The sequence below is a fragment of the Sceloporus occidentalis genome, unplaced genomic scaffold, assembly GCF_023333645.1.
Source record: "Sceloporus occidentalis isolate IW3139 unplaced genomic scaffold, rSceOcc1.0.p SCAF_34, whole genome shotgun sequence".
Classification (NCBI taxonomy): domain Eukaryota; kingdom Metazoa; phylum Chordata; class Lepidosauria; order Squamata; family Phrynosomatidae; genus Sceloporus; species Sceloporus occidentalis.
This window is the reverse complement of record NW_028317014.1, coordinates 7,864,364-7,886,108: the sequence shown is the minus strand read 5'-3', so window position 1 is coordinate 7,886,108 and position 21,745 is coordinate 7,864,364. Positions and strand designations below refer to the sequence as shown.

The 21,745-nt window shown below is 37.1% G+C and overlaps 1 protein-coding gene across 1 annotated transcript in view; it reads right to left on the bottom strand.

Annotated features, from left to right (window-relative positions):
- The window catches only part of LOC149298214 (glypican-3-like), a 133,849-nt gene that overhangs the window by 25,816 nt on the left and 86,288 nt on the right, over positions 1–21,745 (bottom strand). Inside the window, exons 7-8 of the mRNA XM_089487665.1 lie at positions 17,774–17,930; positions 15,667–15,752 (exon numbers count right to left, since the gene is read on the bottom strand). Coding sequence (XP_089343791.1) covers positions 15,667–15,752; positions 17,774–17,930 — 243 coding nt within the window. The remainder of the gene's footprint in view (positions 1–15,666; positions 15,753–17,773; positions 17,931–21,745) is intronic.

Genomic DNA, 21,745 nt, shown 5'->3' with positions numbered 1-21,745 from the left:
TTAAGACAGCAAATTTGAAGAGAAGAGTGGTGGATTTAGACCAAATAGAGTTTCTTTAAAAAAAAAAAAAAGACATAGAAACTTGCTTCTTGAAATGCAGTAATTATGACCTCACTTTTACTACCAGGGGCTCAAGAATGTATGTATATGTGTTTGTATATATGAATGGATGTGTAATTGTGTGTGTGAGCATGGATGTGTAATATCATGTGTGTGTGAGCATGGATGTGTTATATCGTGTGTGTGAGCGTGAATGTGTTATATCGTGTGTGTGTGAGCATGGATGTGTTATATCGTGTGTGTGAGCGTGGATGTGTTATATTGTGTGTGTGAGCATTATGTGTTATATTGTGTGTGTGAGCGTGGATGTGTTATATCGTGTGTGTGCGTGGATGTGTTATATTGTGTGTGTGAGCGTGGATGTGTTATATTGTGTGTGTGAGCGTGAATGTGTTATATCGTGTGTGTGTGAGCATGGATGTGTTATATCGTGTGTGTGAGCGTGGATGTGTTATGTTGTGTGTGTGAGCATGGATGTGTTATATTGTGTGTGTGAGCGTGGATGTGTTATATCGTGTGTGTGAGTGTGGATGTGTTATATTGTGTGTGTGAGCGTGGATGTGTGTGTGAGCGTGGATGTGTTATATCGTGTGTGTGAGCATGGATGTGTTAAATTGTGTGTGTGAGCGTGGATGTGTTATATTGTGTGTGTGTGAGCATGGATGGGTACATATGTGTTACTGAGTATGAGTAAGTGTGTGTAATTTGTGTAATTGTGTTCACATATGTGTGCCAGAGTGTATGTTAGAGGGGGGCAAGGGGCAAAGAAGGCACAGACCAGCTGCTGAAGGGACCCAGGACTATTTCACAACTATTTTTCTAGTTCTGCCCCTGATTAATCAGACCCTGGGTGTGGCATTTGTCTACTTTTACTTCCTGTCCATTGTCTTCTTATTTTTCACCCACTAGCCCAAACCCCTGCACACACCTAGCCCTATGTGAAGCCGCTTCTCCAGAAGAGGATCTCTGGGAAGATTCCAGGTATGATGATTATGCCTGAAACATGAGTATGATAAAAACTTTGTTTAGTTAACTGGGCTAAAATAACACACACATATACTGTGTATATGTGTATATATACGTGTGTATGTATGTGTATATGTATATATATTTATATATACCTTCTGTAACCTTACAAGGGATATGACTGGACTCACTAGCAGTCTTTGATAACCTTGGTCAAGCTCACTTTCCAAACAGTCAGATGATCAATGAATGAACACGTCTTGTGGTAGACACTGGGACCAGAAACACTTTTATCTGAGAAGGTTGACAGGGTACATATTAAACAGACACATCATTACTGTTTCACATGGGGTATAATTATCTTTTGACAGTTTCTGCACTTTGTTTTTGCATATTAATTGTTCTCACTGTGTGCCTTTTGTGTTACATTTTAATGATATATATTGTAAATATATTCAGTTTATAAACAGGAAGAAACAGAATTCTTTGCTTCTGCACACAAAGGCGGAATTATAGAATCAATAAAGTTAACATTTTTAAAATAGTTATATATTTACTCTCCTGATCACATCACAGATATTACCGTATTGTGAATCTTTAAACATGAGGCTCAGATACACATTTTAGGATATTTTAAGTCAAAAGGTAATATATCAGATTCCTTAAATATGAAATGCTTTCTTTTCTTCCAAAGACTGAATTTCAATATCTCAAAAAATAGCCTTTGGCATTCAGAAAATGTTTACAAATCTTCCAAATATTTGGAAAATCAGAAACATCTGTTTTGACACATTTGTTCTGAAAAGGAAACAATTTGTTTCTAAACAAAGGTATTAGGCTAAAATGTAAATCGGGCACATCTGCTATTGAGCCATAATTCAAAGTAATCGGGTTCTGTTCTAGTTATCTAGATATCAGAATCACTGAGCACCGTTCTGTTCTTGTTTGGGAAGTCGACTTGCTTAACTTAAAAATAAAAGAAATGAATTCAGGGGGAATTGTCAAATCCGGCATTAACTCTGGGAATGTATAAGCACATTTATTTGTAGACGTAAAACATAAACATGGAACATGACATGAACTCTCAGTGCTGGCTTAGCTTAATTACTTGGAGGACCAGGTAACAGAGATAATATGTCTAATATCTGTGTGTACATAGAAGATAAACGTGTCTTTACCAAAAGTAAACATTCTGTGACAGCGGGTTTAATGTTTCTGTATGTTTTAGCATAACTAACCCCAGAAAATTTTCCCATCCTTTGGTAATTGATATGGGAATATGCCATGTAATTGGTATGAGAATATATATATATATATATATACATACACACATTTATCTATATAGCATATATATATATATATATACATATTTATATATATAGTGTATATATTCATATATAATGTACTGTGTTTTATTTTTTTGTTTAGTCTTTTTAACAGATTATTCTTTTATTCAAAAGGATGAGTCAGAGTCTCGTAATTTCATGTTTTATGTTGTGTCTTGATCGTCAGCTCCATGACAGGCCTAAATATACCTATGTTTAGAGTTTCCACTCTAAATTATCATGATTCATCGGTATTTAACAGATTATTTCTGTGCATATTATCTGAACACACATTTCACTTTCTACTCCTTTGTGGATATATATTATATGCAAAGGTTTTGGATAAAGAGGCAGAAACTATTATAAAGACATCTAGGTATACAAATACATACATTCATACAGATATAGATACACACTTCAAACAAATTTGCCAATCTACAATATTTCAAAGCCACCAGAGAACATTCCATTTGATAACTATGAGTATATACATATGTATTAGAAGTTTCTCATGTAATTCTGGTACAACGTGCTTAAATGTAGGGCAATCCATGGTGACCGCTCCTTATGAATATGACCCGTTGTATTTCAACAATTGGTGTCAATTGCTCAGATATCGTAAACGCAAACATACAAATTTCTGTCCAAGGTAGACACCAATAGGCTTTGTGATTTTACGAAGTGTTGTCTTCTGATTTTTAACTGTAATTATTTAAAAAATAACAGTACAAAAACCAGCAGGTACCATATGTTTAAAGTGTGCTAATTTAAAAAAAATGAATAATAAAATATAGAAGGGTGTATCAGATCATCAGCTTCAGTGCTGTGACAGGCAACATTCTTTATCTCCTACCCATGGCTAGGGTTATCCAGTGAACTACAGGTTATGTCAAAATATACATGAGACAGTTGTAAATAAAAATTCAAAAATACAAGAGATTGCCCACTTGTTTGGAAATTAAATCCCCAAGATAAACCAATAAAGAAAAAATCAAAGAAAAGAGAAGTAGGAAGTTACTAATATATTAAAACATCACTTTTTTTCATTCACACCTAAGAATGTGGATAGTGATTCCTATCCGAAGTTAACGTGAGTTAGTGAAGCGTGAGCTCGGATATTTTTTTGAAAATCGTGGTTTACGTGCGAGCCTTTGTTTAGCTACTAAGCAAGTGCTACAGAATAGGAATTGGCTATCCACATTCATAGGGGTAAATTAAATAGACGTTTTAATATATCAGTAGCTTGCTACTTTTCTTTGATTTTTGCTTTATTGATTTAATTCAGGATTACTGATTACTGTTTTTTTTATCTAAAATCAAATGGCCATGCCTGTTTCACACAATGGCAAGTAAGGATCATATTTGGCTAATAATCCGTTCCAATTCATTCATGTATGGTCTGGTTACTCTGGATAAACAGTAACTCACATTCATGATATAAGCATTGTGGTTTATGTACCAGGTGGGCAACAGTTCAGCAGAACTCCACTCAGATAATTTTATAGTTGCTAAATTATGGTGACAATTATGGTCCTCTGTTGGAAACAGCAAACTGAAATCCGCTAAACCCTGCAGCTCTCCGTAGTTTTTATGATGAGAACAACAGGGTTTGATTTACAAAACTTCTACTGTACAGCCTACAAAAGTTGCAAATAAGACCCTTCTAGTTCAGACCCAGATCGGTCACCAGATCCGATGTGTAGTTACAGCAGATGAGCGGCTTTTTTCTCCGGAAGAGGTCATTAGGAATATCATCATGTTGCTAAGGTGGAACTTTCTGTTTACTAAGCTTGGATACATGAACCATCTGAACAGCATTTCCTCCACAAGCGCCTCCGCTCCAAAGAATTAACTAATCTCATTTATACAAATGATCACATATGTTAAATTATAGAAATAAATGGAATCCAACAAAATAAACTTGTTAAATAGAAAATCTGGTTTCAATGTTGCATAATATGCAATACAAGCTGTAGAACTGGCAAACTTAAGACAACTGGAATAAAACAGTATAGAAGGACAAAGTTGAGGTTATTTACTCTTGTATGAGACAGTGTTTGATGAGACTACGATTCCCAGAATTCTTTGTAGGTGTTATAATCGACCGCATTTGGATTGCCAAGAACTGATCTCTATCATTGGTGAGTAATCCATCCAAAGTGCAACGTTTAAGCAATGAGAGCATGCAATTCAGTAGACTTAAAACATATATACAAAGTACATTAGAATGTACGCTATGTTATATTACTCTGCTTCATATATATATATATATATATATATATATATATATATATATATATATATATATATATATATATATATATCATACCTCCAAGCTGGCAGAACTTTATGTAAACTTTATCTAAGTTTTAGCTATGGCTATAGATGTAAGGTGCTTACAAAAAGGAAAGCACAAAAATTCAAGAAAAAGATGAGTAGAGGAGCAGCAAACACGGATCAGCCTGTAAATCCTCCAGATAAATGTACAAAAAATCCATGCAGGGGATATTTATTACATCAGAAATGCTTAACAGAAATTTACTGTATATATGATCAGCATGACCCATAAATCCTGGGTCTTCCTCAAGGCAGAATCAGCAAAAGTGCAAGCAGAGATAATAACCATGATATAAACTATTTATTACTGTGGGGTATTGAATGATGGAAGTCCAAAGTGCCCATGGGTGAGTGGAGGAAGGGCGGCCGTGATGCCTTTAAAGGGAGCACAAGAGGAACCAAAAATGGTACATATAAATTAACATTAAAAAGAACAATAGATATCAATAGAAATGGGAAACACGGGGAGTACACAAAATCATGCAAGGTTTGATGAATTCTGAAAGGATCCTTGTGTGTAGGAAACACATATAGTATTTAACAACGGACCAAATGTACAAGATACTTGGCACGTAGAACGCTGTGATATACTCATAGAAAAGAGGGACCTTGGGTGAGGAAAAATGGACAGAAGGATTAAGGTCCTGAGAGGTTTATAAGGCCATACAATCATCACAATAAGACTGCATGGATGTGTAAGAGAAAAAAAATGTGTTCCTATGTAATTTTAGGTCTTCAATCAATAAAAAACATTATGCTGTATATAAATAAAGCCGTATTTTTAAATTCTGCCTCACTATAGCATATATTTACATTTATGTATGTCAGTAACAAGATAAACATTCTAATTGCTTAATAACTACAAGATGTAAGTGCATGAAATAACCTAGCTGTCACTTTCAGACTTGTAACCCAAGCAGCCCTGTTTCATTTAATTAGTGGAATTAACACAGTGTTATTCAATCAGCGTTGGAGAATCTGTAATACAGACTTTTTCTCATGAACTCTGGGTCATATTAAATAAGGAATCTTTCTTCCCATTTGGTATTAGCTTTATTACGCATGATGGTAGAAATGCGTTACAGGTAAAGAAACATTTTCCTTTTTTTAATACCATATTAAAAAATCACGTGCCAAAGGGAAAGGGAGAACCAGACCTACTTGATGAATTAAGTCTGTCCCCCATGTCCTATGCCCATTACTCTTTTCTTCTAAAATGCTTAAGTCTTGTGAGCCAATGATATATGGAGAAATTAATATATGATGGATTGTATAGCCCCGTTTCTCAGTTTCCAAAGAATTTAACTTGTGTATAACAAGCAACACTCCCTGAATATTAATGTGCGAAGCATACAATGAATGCCAACTATTAAGAGTTACAATAACATCTTTTTGAGATTTTGGCTCTGCACCCAAATGACAGTCCCCATAAACTACAGAAGACTAACAAGAAAACACAACACAAAGAGGATTCCGTGACAAAGCCCTGTGACGTAATGTCTTAAAGTTTTAAGAAATTACATGAAAGACTTTCATAAATGTGAAACCTCTGGGAGAAGAAGACATATTTCAGATGTGGCCAATGTAGAAAAAGCATTTTCATGTGAGGGTAATAAACTGGGTATACATGTTGACATTCAAAGCTTTGGCATATCCGGAGATGATATTTCCGTCTTTTATTTTTTTGGGCTAAACATTAATACTTTTAATGCTGGAAATTAAAACAGCAAGCTCCAAGATACATGTAATGGATAACATACAGGAAATCCTTTTCAACAGCTAATCAATTCTGAGAAGTGCAAGTATGAGCCAATATTATAGAGAATACATCACAAATATGAAAATAATATACTATCGCAACTCAAATATTCTGTGTGCTGCAGTTACCCAACTCAGTTTCTAGCACAATATTATCATCTGCGAACTGTTTGCCAGGGCTTGCCAGGGACTGCAACTTAATATTTTGTGAGTTACATGAAAGGGCATGCAAGGGTTTCTATGCTCATCACAGTAAAAAAGTAAGTAACTTTTCCTCATGGCACCCAGAGGGTGTTTGGATGGACCTTACTCCCTCTACTAGGAAGGTACTATCTCTCTCTCTCATTTTCTGATAAATATATATAGTTTTACATACAAAAATGTAGTATAGTATAAACATCAATTATCTGCAGATCTGGACGTCATCATTGTAGGCCTTCACATTTAGGTGACGTTCCCCATTCAAACACCACACTGAGCAGATCATTTATGGCAATGCTAATGTAGTCCTGAGTATCAAATTAAGTGCTCATTCTCTTTTACTAGTTAGAGAGCCCCTCTGGTGATTAAGACAAAGATTTTCTAACGATGACAACAAGGCATTTGGTGTTAAAGTATTTGATGTGAACCCTTTATTGCCATACTAAAATGGTAAAACGCTAATTGAAAAGTTATTGTAATAAGTACTTTGGGTATGAACCAATAAAAGCAAGTCAATGACTAAATCCCAACACTGTTTAAATACTTCACATGTCGACATCTTGCAAGTGTTTAACTTTCTGCCAAAATAAAGACAGAAAACCATTTCTGCTTACATTTTCCCAAACCAGACGGTGTTACTGTACAGTATGCTCAAACATAGGTTTACAATATCAGTTTCAAGCTTTGATATGTAAATGTTCTGTTCATAATTTGGCCCGGCCTTGTATACCCTTAGACACATGATCACCCATCCTCTTGTCTGCTATTGGTACAATGAGCAAAAACTTTTAAGATTTAGTCCTATGTAATTTAGTCTAGTACACAGTTTTTATGTCTATTTATAGCTGTAGAAATCTTTGAAGTGCAAATTTTGGTGACTTGGTTTTTCCATTATGTGAACTTGGCAAACTTTGTTCGCCAACAAATACCATGCAGCAAAATTGCTCTACATTACTTTATTATTTAGCTGAACCCCAAATCTTCCTCGCACATCCAGAATTTTCAGCACTGAGCCTCTTTCAGAGTCCTGATCATCTCACTGAGTGATAAACAGCGTCTTGCATGAATAGTATATGTTTTTATAGTGACATATTTTTCCACGCACCTTGATTACATTGCTTTCTGTAAACTAGCAAAGTTATCCTTTCTACAAAAACTTGAATCCAAATGAGGACCAGTAATTGGCAGATCAAAACTAAAACTGTTTTGCCCGACCGCTTCTCAACCACTGACATACCAGGTACAAAAAATGATCGTAGAGGACCAGCGCCGTAGTTTAAATAACTAGTTTAAATAAAGCTACTGACTCTTTAGCTACATAGAGAAATCAAACTAATTAATTATTCAAAACCATTAAAATATAAATACTTATATTTGTTAATAAATATTTTGTGCAAAATTGAATGGGAGGGTCAGAGCTAAAAATCCTTATAATGGAAAATAAACAAGAAATACCACTGTAAAAACACAAGCGAAACTTTGTATGGAACATAAATCTCTGAAGAAGACAAAAGGATTCAGGAATGTGATTATTCTAAGTGGGAATACGGAGTAACAAATTGTGTGATCTTTATATGTTTGAATGAAAAGTGAGGCCCAAGGTTGCAGGGTAACTGAACGTGATCTGTCAGCACAGAGCCGAGTATGGAGAAGCAGAACCCGTGCTGGGATCCGCAAATTGCTTGATTTAACAGAGCGTTTTTGGAAAACAGACAGTACATTCCTTTGCTGAGAAATCACGCTTAGTCACATTGTTTTCTGAGAGCCGTAATTGAGAGCACATGTTTCGAACTCATAACGTGAGACCGCTTATTAAAACAATAGGAATTTAGTTAGATCAATGTTTATGTGTTTCAGAAACTTTAATAAAGCATTAAATATGCAATATGACAAACAACATAAAATATATATTAGGGGCTAAGATCAACAAGGGACATATTTCTAAAACACTTTTATAGCTGCTAAAGTAACTGAGAGAACATTCACATGGAATGAATTTCTTTAGAAAACATATGTAGCACCAAACTCCTCCTCCCAACACACCATGACTTCACCGACATCATGTATCTATTACGTGTGACCTATGGCCCCAAAACACCCATGATGATGTCATATAAAAATAACCTTTAGTAGACGAAATCTCAGAAGGTCAGCGGTGACATACACTGGGTTAAGGGGTTATTTTGGCAAGTAGTTTTAAAATACTTACTTTCAGATTTTAAAAATAGTATCATATTTATTTATAGTCAAACTGGAAAAAATCTGTAATATTTGTATATATATATATATATATATATATATATATATATATATATATATATATATATATATATATAAGGAAGAGAGAAGAGAGAAAGAGCAATAGAATGGAGCCACAGAGGTCTTTAGAAACATGAACAAATAAGCTAGACTTTCTGGTCCATACTTTTTAATTTATATGGGTTTATGCATAATAGTCCTCTGTATGGACTGAACACTTTACAATTGGGTTAACCGTTTAAATTCTGTGACTGCTCCAACCTTAGCATTACCATGTATAGACAAAAAACATAAAGAAAAGGAAAAAAAAAATAATTGTATAAACATTGCAAACAAACAGTTGAAAAACAATGTCTTTGTTTTCCCTTTTTTGTGTTAATTATAGGTCAACAATTCTTTTACAAGTGGGTGACGACAATGCTGTATCCATTACATGCAAAATATATGTACAGCTGTCAATGGTAGTCTTGGTAGTTAGACTTTTTTTCAACTTATTAAGAATCAAACAGGGTTTCATTTTGCAGTTTTACACACAGCCCTCTTATACAATTGGCGAGGGTCGTGTGCATTGACCTTAAGCGAAGAATTGAACGCACAAACATGTTGTAAAGGGAACATTTTCCAGTTAGACCAATGCACTTTGAAAAAAGTATAGCACGAGACAAGAGAACATTTTCACAGAACTCAAACCTTAGCCAAGAATAATTTCATTTAGTAATATTTGGTCACATTCATGTTTTTTGCTGGGAACTCTTAATTGTGATGTGACACAATAACAAATATTAATAGGTTTTGGTATAAACGTCTTAAATGTTTGTATAGTATTTTTATGTGAATACATCTTCAGAATAAAGAATAAAATGACATTTCAGCTAAAGTTGACCGGCTCATCATACTAGACAGAGCAATTATTGTTTTATGTTAAGTTAATGTCTTCACTGGTGTTGGTGGCATTTAATGAAGAAATATTAATTAAAGGGAAAAATGTGGGAACAATTATAACAATTTGGATAATTTTGGTAACACAAGCACCATAATCAGCCCTGTCCTTAACCACTATATTACATAGGAGGCCCTACTAATTGACATAACAATTTCACACTAACCATTCTAGTTGCTTAGAGTAGGCTTGGAATTGTTTTTATGTCAAAAGCAACTGTGGTGATGAGTAGGGCTCTACTACAACTGCAACCACTGGTAGGTTATTTCAGGTCCGCAAGCTGGAGATGACCTCAGACTCGTTCTGCTGAGACTCTACTAACTGGTGGACCAGCTAAGTGGGGGGGGGGGTATGTTCAAGAGGATCCTGCTTCTGCCTTAGACCACTGTATAATGTAGTCACTAGAGGTGGTCCTGGGACTTGGGGGCTCAGTATCAAATGCACCCTCTTTAGCTAATCCTTTATTGCATTCCATGGCTACAAAATACCAAACAACAACAGTGAGAGAGGAGTGAAAAGCCAAATGCCATATGGGAATTTACAAATCATACAAAGGAAATCTCTGAAAATGCTTCAAAACCTCTACCGAGAGTGATTGACATCTTTTGAGACTGTGCCAAATGCAGAAGACTTTTCTGCAATGATTGATGTTTTCCACGCGTTTATTTTAAGCAGGAAAACATTGCACAGGCTTGAAACTGGCAATTTAAATGACAGCTAAAAAGCAAGAAAGAAGTGAGTGTAGGCAGAAACCAATTACTTCCATAAGAGGCCCAGTCACACTTCAGCGGTGAGTCAATTTACTCCACACAGCTTTCATTGCAAGACCCCATGAATGTCGACTTTATGTTTCATGGGAGTTTACGTTCACACCTTTAAAATGTTATTTTGATTAATACTTATCGCCATCTATATAATACTCTTATTTTATTCAAAAAGGAAATTAGTGAACAATGTACTGCTTATACTTGGCACTGCTCAATACATAAATGGCCACCATATGCTGTAAAACAGCTCCAATAGTCCCAGCCCTAGTGAAAGCATGAGGAGGTGGAGGGACATGGCTGGTAAGCACTGCTGCCAAATTAATTTATGCTCATCAACAATGGTAGGATTAAAAAAAACAAAAAAACTTTAAGATCCTGTGGTAGAAAATCCACCCATATATAATATAATGCTAACTTTAGGGCTAAAGTTGCAGGGACATACATTCCCATGCACGTCATTATACACACCCATCAGAGCCATAACTATGGCACTTAGTGCCTGGGGCAGTGTCTGAGGTCCTGTCCTTTGCTGGCTTGACATGTGGTTCTTGAAGTTAAAGGAAGTGCATGGGCCATAGCCGGTGAGTGGCTTAAGGGCTCTGCTCACCTTGAAGCGCTTGGGACAGCTGACCTTTCTCCCCTGTGGATTTTGCCTGTGTGTTGGTGTGGCAGCGCCTGTCCTGGTGTGTGTGTTTTTGGGCGTCGGTGTGGCAGAGCCCATCCTGGTGTGTGTGTTTGGGTATCACTGTGGCAGAGCCTGTCCTGGTGTGTATTTGGGAATTAAAATGGGAGGCAGTGTGGCATGTCTGGGAGGCAGTGTGGCATGTCTGGGAGGCAGTGTGTCATGTCTGGGAGGCAGTGTGGCAAGCCTTGGCTCAAATGTGCAGGTTGGAAAATAAAAACAAGAAATGCATTTTTATCAGTTTTTTTATTCTGCCGTTTGTTTTTAACATCCTACATTGCTTTAGTAAATTATTTGAAATAAATGAAAACATTTTAATTTTTTATCCGATTAATCAAAAAAATAATAGGCCAACTTATCGATTATAAAAATAATCGTTAGTTGCAGCCCTATGGCAGAGCCTGTACTGGTGTGTGTGTTTGGGTGTCGGTGTGGCAGAGCCTGTCCAGGTGTGTGTGTGTTTGGGTGTCGGTGTTGCAGAACCTGTACTGCTGTGTATGTTTGGTGTGTCAGTGTTGCAGAGCCTGTACTGGTGTGTGTGTTTGGGTGTCAGTGTGGCAGAGCCTGTCCTGGTGTGTGTGTGTGTTTGGGTGTCGATGTGGCAGAGCATGTCCTGGTATGTGTGTGTTTTTGGGCGTCGGTGTGGCAGAGCCTGTCCTGGTGTGTGTTTTTGGGCGTCGGTGTGGCAGAGCCTGTCCTGGTGTGTGCGCGTGTTTGGGTGTCGATGTGGCAGAGTCCGTCCTGGTGTGTGTGTGTCTGGGTGTCGGTGTGGCAAAGCCCATCCTGGTGTGTGTGTTTGGGTATCACTGTGGCAGAGCCTGTCCTGGTGTGTATTTGGGAATTAAAACTATTTAATTTTTACTTTTACTCAGAGGACAAAATGTTCTAGGCCCGGAAATCAGTGAGAGGAAAAGTAAAGGTTTTGTGTTATTTATTCTGTTTCAATCTGCATATTTTATTATAAAGGATTAGTGGCACTAAATTGTGGCTTCAGGCGTCCCGTGTATGATGACTTTTTTTAGTGTACTGATTACTCCCAATCCCATTACATTACATCAATATGCAAAATACTGTCTGCGCTTCTCACCCTAATAAAGTTGGCAACAAATAAATAAACATAATATAAATGAGAGGTTTTGGTTATATGAATTGGCCAAAGCATAATTAAGCTCACCCGCCACGTCAAGGCACACTGTCAATAGGGTGAGATCCTACTCTCACCTCCTACATAGTGGGCACACAAAGCAGTTTATACTGCTACCAAAACCTTATTAATGTGTTGGGGGAGGTGGAATTAAACCTCCTCCCTATTAACCCCTGGACAGCAAGCTGCAACCAGACTGATGAGGAGCCAACAACCTCAAATATGTGCAAACAGGGAAAAGAAAAAAGCATGCTCACACTGTTTGGTAGGCCTCATATTATACATTTGTATTATTTGAGCCTGAGACTAGCTTAGAGCACCGACATTTTTTCTTTCCCCTGTTATTACATCAATATGCATTAGAAAATCAGGAAAAGATGGGCATGGATTTGGTGGCGCAACAGGCCACTTGACTAGACTTGCCCCCCTGGCCTTAGGCTGCCAGCCCTCCCCTGCTCAGGCTCATGCAATTCCAAGCTCCATAAGGTCAGCAGAGTACACAGATATCTTCTTGTGCTAATTACGCAGCAATACACAATATAACTAGACTTACACTGAAAATAAACATGAAATTAGGGTAAATGAAAGAATTGAAAAATAAAAAAGGGAGATTCCTAAATATGCTACATTCCAATTATTACATTCTTTACGGGAGTCCTCTCAATCGGCCAGCCAGTAGCTAAGCATTAGTAAAAGAGAAGTCATTCGTAAAAGGGGGCCCAGGCAATGTGTATACCGAGTCAATCAGCACTCTATATTGTTATCAGACCAAAGTACAAACGGCCCCTTGTAAACCTACGGCAGAAGGACAATGGGCCCAGCTCACAGTGACAGGTTATCTTGTCAATCCATTAGCACACACCACCTGGCCGGCATCTGTTTGAAATGCCTCTTCATTCTTGGAATAATGCCCTTTTTTGGTCTCCATATTTTACTTTTGCAAAAAAAAAGAAAGTCGTGGAAGTAAAATATTTACTTTCATTTGATGGGTTAGAGAAGTCATGAAGTCTGATGTCAAGAAGAGAACTGATATTGACATGTTGTTAAGAAAATATTGTGCTTTAGAGTTGCCAGCGCCTTCAATTTTTTGAATAGTTTCTTCTGCAATCATGGTAACAACTAAAAGACAAAACCTTTCCTTTTAAACAATTAATAACAAAGTCCATATTCCTGGTAGTGTAAGCCAAATGACAAAAATATAAGAAAACTGACAAAAATTCCAAGCATTAAAATTCTAAAAATGGATATACTTTGAAGTAATGGAGACAGAACTAATGTGTGAATGATGTGTTCAAAATATGGTCTTCTTTGAAGAAAAAAATGTGCTCTAGAGAGTTGATACAGTCGCAACTAATTTCAAGGTCAATTTCAAGGTCAAGGTCATCAGTGTAATTGTCACTTAACATATGGACCCTATGGTCTTAACCAAAACATAATGTGAAATGCATTAACTAAGATAACTATATACCGGTACAAGTTTTTTCTTAGTTAATGCATTTCACATTATGTTTTGGTTAAGACCATAGGGTCCATATGTTAAGTGACAATTACACTGATGTTTGTCTTCTGTGGTATGGTTAATTCCTCTTCATTGCCATTGTACTTTGATATTTAATTGTACTGTGACATTTTGGAACCACTTCATGTTTATAAATTGAGCACCAGCAGATTCAGAAGCACTGTTACAAAGGAAAGTAGAAACCAACAACATTATAATTGACAATATACAATATGGATGCATACAGGGCAAAAGGGGCAGTTGCCCCAGGTCCAGTAGTTTCTGGGAGCCCAAAGCAACTGCTCTTTGAGCCCATAACAACATCTGAGAGATTAGAAGATCTCCCCTCACCAGCCCTCTCTCTGCAGGGGCAGGCAGGCAGCCTCTTGCGCTCCTCCTGGCACTCAGACTCCAGAGAGTGTGAGACTTCTTCTGGCATAGATCACTCACGCAGTCATTGCTAACTCACCCTGCTCCCTGAATTGAGGGAGTTGAGGTATGACATCATATCTGGGTGCCCTCAATCGACTGTTCCATAAAATGAACCAGATAGGCCTGTGCTGAAGGAGGCAAAGAACTTGCAACTCACAAGGTGAGAATCGACGAACAACAGATTAGGTCAGATGTCAAATCACGTCACACATATTCCCTTGATCTTTCACACAGGATCTGCTTGGCTGGTCTGATGATAGCACCATCCTGGGATTAATTATGGGCTGTGTGGAGACACTGAAAAATTACAGCAAATTATGCCTAGAATGCTTTATTTTTGCTTCAAATATGGCTTTTGGATGAGCACATGAAAGGCACCTTGAGATCATCACATTGTCTTTTTTAGGCATGCCTATACGAGCTTCAGAAGTGGAGGCAACAAAAGCCAAAAATAATATTCTTAAAAGTCTTATGCTGTATCATTCCTTCTTTTTTTTCTAAGTGGGAAAATACGGTCTAAGTACATAACATGGTCTTTGTTCGTCAAAAACCATTAAAGCTCTTTTTTAAGTTGCAACAGGGTAAAACAATAAATAATGTTACATTTCATCCCACCTGCAGAACAAAGAGAGCCTCCGCAAAATACAAGACGTTCTTTGTTTTTACAAAATTATTGGCAAAAAGAAATAACAAAAACAGAGAGGAAAGTGAGATTACCCAGAGTCAGCAGTACAGAAAACTCTATGGTCTGGTGGTAGCTGATCTATGAGACACACCTTTTACATCAGCGCAAATCGGTTTTATTTACATTTTATCTGTTTGAGTGCTGAAGCCACCTATTGTTCACTATTTGTTGGTCTAAAACCCCTATCGCACTTAGGAAGCAGGCCTATATAGGGTCTTAATAATCGTAAAGGTGGGTGAAAAGCTGAATTTTGTTCCGCTGGAGCATATTGCCCTATGTCATCCCTTTTCAAAGTAGCACCATTGCTTGCTACTCTTGCTGCTACAATGCAAGCACCAACTTCATTTAGCTCCCAAAAGGTGTTTTTCAGAAGTGAATGTCACGTCACTTTACCTGCAGAAACACAGTTATTTATTGCAATTGTTTCAGTAGGACAAAAAAGGGATGTTTTCTGCCATTTTTGCATTATGGGCCAAGGATTTTTCCCACCTCTACTGGGATGTATCAGTAATGTGCTGCAAGCAGAACTCTTCTACATAAACATCTATGGGTGCAAGCTGTTTATTTGCAGGGCTGTAAGGAGTTAATAACATAAAGGGATTGATAATTTACTCCATTAACCATCGTATAGATGAGCATAGCAGGTGTCTGTAATGGACATTTCCGAATTCCACTTATGGGATCCAAGAAATATTCCACTAAAAGGATAATGAGATATTCAGATTTAGACAGGTTACAGCCAATGTCTGTTTTACCTTCATGTACAGGACTAATGAGAAAGAGCATGTATACACAAAATAGACAGCAAAATATTAAGATGGGAGAGTTTGCTGGCTAAGGGTGATCAGAGTTGTGGAGTATTAAATGTTCAATACACAGCTGAAGTGCTGCAGGTCGCCCACTGCGTTCTTAGAACATGTAAGCAATTTCGGGTTTTGGATCGAGTAGAAGGACTTGAGCCAGAGTGATGATCCACGGTATTAAACAGCATCAGAAAGCAATATTTATCGCTTCCTCAGAGCAAAGGATAAATCATCACTGCAAGGAAACCGGCTGCTAAGAAAACCGGCAGCCCTGCTCCAGAAAGAGAATATCCCCTGCCAGGCAGACGCCATATATTATAGTGTATATATGTATGTATATATATATATATATATATATATATATATATATATATATATATAATGTGCTAGTGTTTGCAAGGATATGCCTTCAACAACAAAGCAATGTTGCATATTCATGCATATTGGGCTGGCTATCTGTAAAATGTTGTGGAACATGTGTTTTGTGCCCCTTCTCTTTCAGACGCCCCGGGATGGACAATGGGGAGAGTTCTGTCCTCATTGTGGCTTAATGCATACATAGTCCAGAATTCTTAGGATCTGGTTTGATGGAAATAGCAAGACCTTCTCATGGAACATCAGTGCTGACCGCACAAACGCTCTACTGGATGAATGGGGGAAAATTCCCACAGAAACTCTCCAAAATCTTGTGGAAAACCTTCCCAGAAGAGTGGAAGCCGGCATAGCTTGGGGGGGGGGGGGGAGTTGGAACTTGATATTAATGCTCATGGTTTTAAAATAAGAAGTCCAACAAGTTCATGTAGGTGTGATGGTCAGGTGTCCACATACTTTTGGTTAATTATGTGCAACAAACGTAAACCATCACTTCCCCACTTCAGGCCATCCGAGCATCCAAGAGAACACAGTTAACCATAAATTGGATGTAAAACATACATTTAAACAATAAACTTCAAACAACACAAAACAAATTCCTCGGATATAAAAGCAGGTGCTGGAATTCAATAAAGATTATTATCACACTGAATTATCTGTGGCAAAATACCATTAATAAAATGAGTATGTTTCTTTGTGACAACACCTTCAATAACAATCTGTCTTTGCTTTCATTGAGAAACATATGAATGCACATAAATTCAGGTCTGCGTATGCAATATATTTTTAAGGGATTATAATTATATCCTGGTTTTCGCCATTTGTAAAATTGCAGAGATTATCTGTTCTGTATACTCAATAATACATTGCAGATGTGACAAATGAAAAGATTAATAATGAAAATGACTCTGTGCCTTGCTCTCCGCTAGGGTAACATAATGATACATTCGCCGGCTTATACGGCTCCCCAGCATATGTTTAAAGTCACTTACAAACTTTTAGACTTGACACTTTACAAGTATGCTTAAATCATTAAATTTAAGCTGTCTCCCATGTTTTACTAGGTTATTATAAATGGGACGCAAAGGTTACATTTGATACAACAGAAGATAAATCAAGCCTTCCAGGCAAAGAGAAATGCCTTTGTAAATGTTTTGCTTTCTAGTTTTCAAACTGCAGATATTAGCCACATATGTTAGAGGAGCAATAGCAGGAAGCTTATGAGAAGAGAGTAATGATCTGCAGGTTCAAAAGGGACTGTATTTTAAGGCTGCCGGGAAGTTGGAGTACCACGAGGGTCTGCATTTTGACGGGATTTGCAGGTAAACTCTCTCTGATTGCAACACATCAACAATATATAAAAATATGTCAATAATTGCTGAGAGTCCGCTAAATAAACGACATTATAAAAAAATCACAAGGTTTCTTGTGAAGCTGCTCATACTATTCTTCTGATAAATATGTTCCTTTAGAATAATATACCTCCGTGCATACCACTGGAAGGTAAGCCTACAGACCTATTTATGATAAAGCATCAGGTTTACCTGGTATAAGGCGCAGCTGGTTCCTGATTCTTAACCCCTCTCTTCCAGAACCAATGTCGCAATCATCTTCATCATCGCAATTGCCGCTCCCTGGCTCCTCTTTTTCCGAGGTTCTGCCGCTGCTTTTTCGTCGTTGGCTTGACATTGTTTTCAATATCTAAAAGCAATTGAATGCGTCAAAGTCAATAAATACTATCCCCATTTGATTTCGCTAAGGGGTCACACAAGCCTTTCAGACAGCTTTCAATAGAGGATGTGTCCTAGGTATTATTTGTTTCTTTATTGCTTTAGAAAAGAAGTAGTTAACACAATTATTTCCTATCAATACTTCAAACTACATTGTTTTCCTCTAAAAAAAAAAATATTGGATTGTTTCTTCAAAAAAGTAGGGGGAAGCTGCTTTTGTTTGCACTCAGTTCTTCCTGTTTTGATCCAAACAACAAAGTACAGTTTCCTGTCTACATTGCAGATACAGAATAATAAGCGGTTTCAGATATCTGAAATACTTTGGGTTTTTCTGTTCAGCTATTAATGCATTTAGCAAAAAATAATAATTGATGAAACAAATGTAATTTTAGCTATAAAATTAATATCTAAATGCTTTCCCCTTAGAAGTGCACAGTTGTGCTGTAATACGAATTCATGTTATTTCGGTGTGACGGGCCCTTAAAGTGCCCCCTTTTTATGGCAAGGAACGCACTTTTCAACAAGGTCTGAGCATGAACGAGTTTAATCAAAAGCAAATATTTCTGAGAATTGTTTTAGTAACAAAATATAGAATGTGTCCAACACGCTAGAAAAACAAATCTTAAATTATATGCTTCTGGGAAACTCCCGACTGTGGATTTGGAATCTGTTACCACAACTAGGATTCATCCATCAAAATACGTTTTTCTTCATCTTAACTCTCTGTGTACCAGAAGGGTGGATAACACATACATGCTCACGCTTTCCGACACTCGTGTGTTAATGATCACAGCGAGGGTTAGTTTGATCAGATGCTTTGAAAATGTTATCAGTCCTCCCCGCAATAGAGGAATTTCATTTTTGGTTAAAGTTTAGGGAATTAAAAAATAGGTGATTTAGCTGTTCCCACAGGAAACAAAAATGGATCTTACTTTCCCATGAAAGCAAAGTGTGTTAACACCCAACATTTACATTTGTTCCGGCATGAACACATCAGTTGTTGTTTCAGAGTTGTTTTTACATTTAAAAGTATGGGGTACAGTTGTGGATCAGTGTCTTGCTCACAGGGAATAAGATAAATTGGGGACCCTTGTGACCTCTAGCATTGAGCAATACCCTCAGGTAGCCCTTGGCCACTTAATGGTAAAATGAGGTGTATTACAGAAGCAGTAATGGTCATTTACCCTGGGCATCATGAAGACAGTGTTGCCTCCCCAATGCCTCACCCAAATTAGTGTTACCTACTGTGGTAGATTTGGCTGACTAAGCATATAGGACTTGATAGATAACACAAGCAACAGCTACCTTCTAAGAGTCCAATATGCACTCTAAAAAGTCTTTAGATTACGCTTTAAACACAAAGGTTCGAGTTCTGATTTGGCAATCAAGTTGAGTTTCTAAGGTCAGCAGCATGTCTATTCATTAAAGCAAGAACTCATTATGAATAGACAAGCTGCCATTCCAGTTGGCTATGTCGAGGACTGTTGAGTGGTTTTGAGCTAAAGGTGAGAAAAAAAAGGTGATTTTAGCAACTTTCTACATCTTTTTGGTTCCCACTTAATCAAAACTTCATTTTATAGAAGTTAACATTAAATATTGTGTAAGTAACAAAATATGCAGGAACAATTCAGCAATGCACAAGAAGGTACTTCCAACAATGTGTTTGAACAATCTACGTGTGATCGATATTCGAACTACCCAAGCTTTCTACCCAATTTGTAAACCATCGCCCATATCTGAGAACTCTTCGAGTTTAATCCTGAGTCTCCGGGTCAACCCCTGCTTCCCCAGGTCTTTGGGTCAATTTCTTCTTTCACAGGGCAGTGCAGTGACGACCCCTAACTCACCCTGAAGGGGGTAGATTTTGGGTATTCTTTGTGTAATATTTTAGCTGTGCTTTTTAAATGAAGTAAGAAGTGGAACAACGATAACCTTCCAAGTACTACTTGCAACTATTTAAATTCTATAATAAGAAGAAAAACATAAACACAAAAAAAGCACAGCCAATAAAGTTTTTTTAAATTTTGAAGCGGAAACTAAATGAGTTAGCATTTTTTGTTTGTTCGTTTTTTTCACTTATTGACACTATTGACCCCGGTTTCAGCATTTCTTTCTTCTTTCAGTATATATATTTAAAGTATTTCTCCGAGCTACATAAATATTAAACATCAAAATAATATCTCAGAAGGAACTCATAAACCTGGATTAATGGCTTTCAAGTCGAGCCTAGACTCAAGATATTAAAAAATGCCCCAAAGAAGCACATATAGCTTAGCTAAATCCCTCAAAAATGCAATAAATCCCTATTTTGTAACATATAACCCTGCCCTTTCATGATGTTTTCTCAACTAATATAAGGACATTTTAGGAAATTCAGCTTATGGCTTCTTTACAGACGGTATGGGTGGATTAAATGAAATTTTTGTTTAAAAAAATGAAATCACAGCTATTTGTAGAAACTAAGGGAAAGGGGCACCTGTGTGAAATAACTGGTCAGAGGTGAGGTTGTCACTTTATTTTTTTGTCTACCAAGGGGTCGGTTCCCAGACACAATCTAAAAATACATTAATCGTTCAAAGCCCAGTCTTTTAAACATATAGAGATCCAACTTTCCCCCAAAGAGGCTACAACACTGCTTTCCGACATTAGAAAAAATGCCTCCTACTTAGATTTTGATGCCTTGGCATGTGCCTTCCCATTAACTTCCACCAGAAGGTGAGGACTACATATTATTTGGTGGTTTTCACTGTTAACTTAATGGACGGGAACGGGCAAGATAATTTACTTATGCCTGAAACTGACATTTACCCATACTATGTTTATAAAAGAGTAAACAATACACCTACAAACACCGACCTATGTATAATGTTCTAGGCTATTGATACATTCACCTCAATGATTTTGTTAACACATTGGCTTTGATGACTTAAGTCAATAAAGTGAGTCAACACACAAGCATACTGAGTCACACACAAACATCGATACTCGATCACGTAGTAGACGTTTAGCAATGGGCACATAAACAGAAACTCACATGTGCGGATCATGGATTTTTTACAATAAGTGCTACATTATCCATAAGAACAACAATTTACCGGCTGTCGTTCAGCACTATGTGACAGATAAACAATAGATGTACCATAGGATTATGATTCCAAGGGAAGATGGGGTGGCTTCAAAGTCAACATAGCCCAATAGTAACTCTCAGGTGCCTATGCCGCAGGGACCACAGGAGATCTGTATCCTTTAAACACCCTATCCTTCAAATGGGAACATTTCCAGAAACACTCTGTTGTAGTTCTAATTTAACACAGCTCTAGTTTTTGCATAATATAGCTTTTTTCTCACAGCTACACATTATTAATTTGTATGAGTTCTTAGTATGTTACCTTAGCCCAATCTACTAGACAAAGACCCCCACTCCTTACCTGTACCTGTAGGTATACAGACTACAAAGCATTGCCATAAAGAATCAGTTCAGTGTGAATGACAACAATGTGGCCACCAGGTCTACAGATACGGCAAGTTTATTGGAACAGAATAAGATAAATCCAAGTTTATGTTACTGTATACAGAACTGTATTTTATGCTCAAGGATAAAAATATATATATTTTTTGTATTTAATGTTCCTTTAAGATTATCGTGCTAAATAGTAGAAGAGGGTAAAACATTATTAGAACATAAAAATCTCAAATATAGCCCAGAACAACAATAGGGCACATTTGCAGATAATAATTAGCTTATCGAAAGTCATTTAGAAAAAAATATGGCAGGTAGAGTGTAGC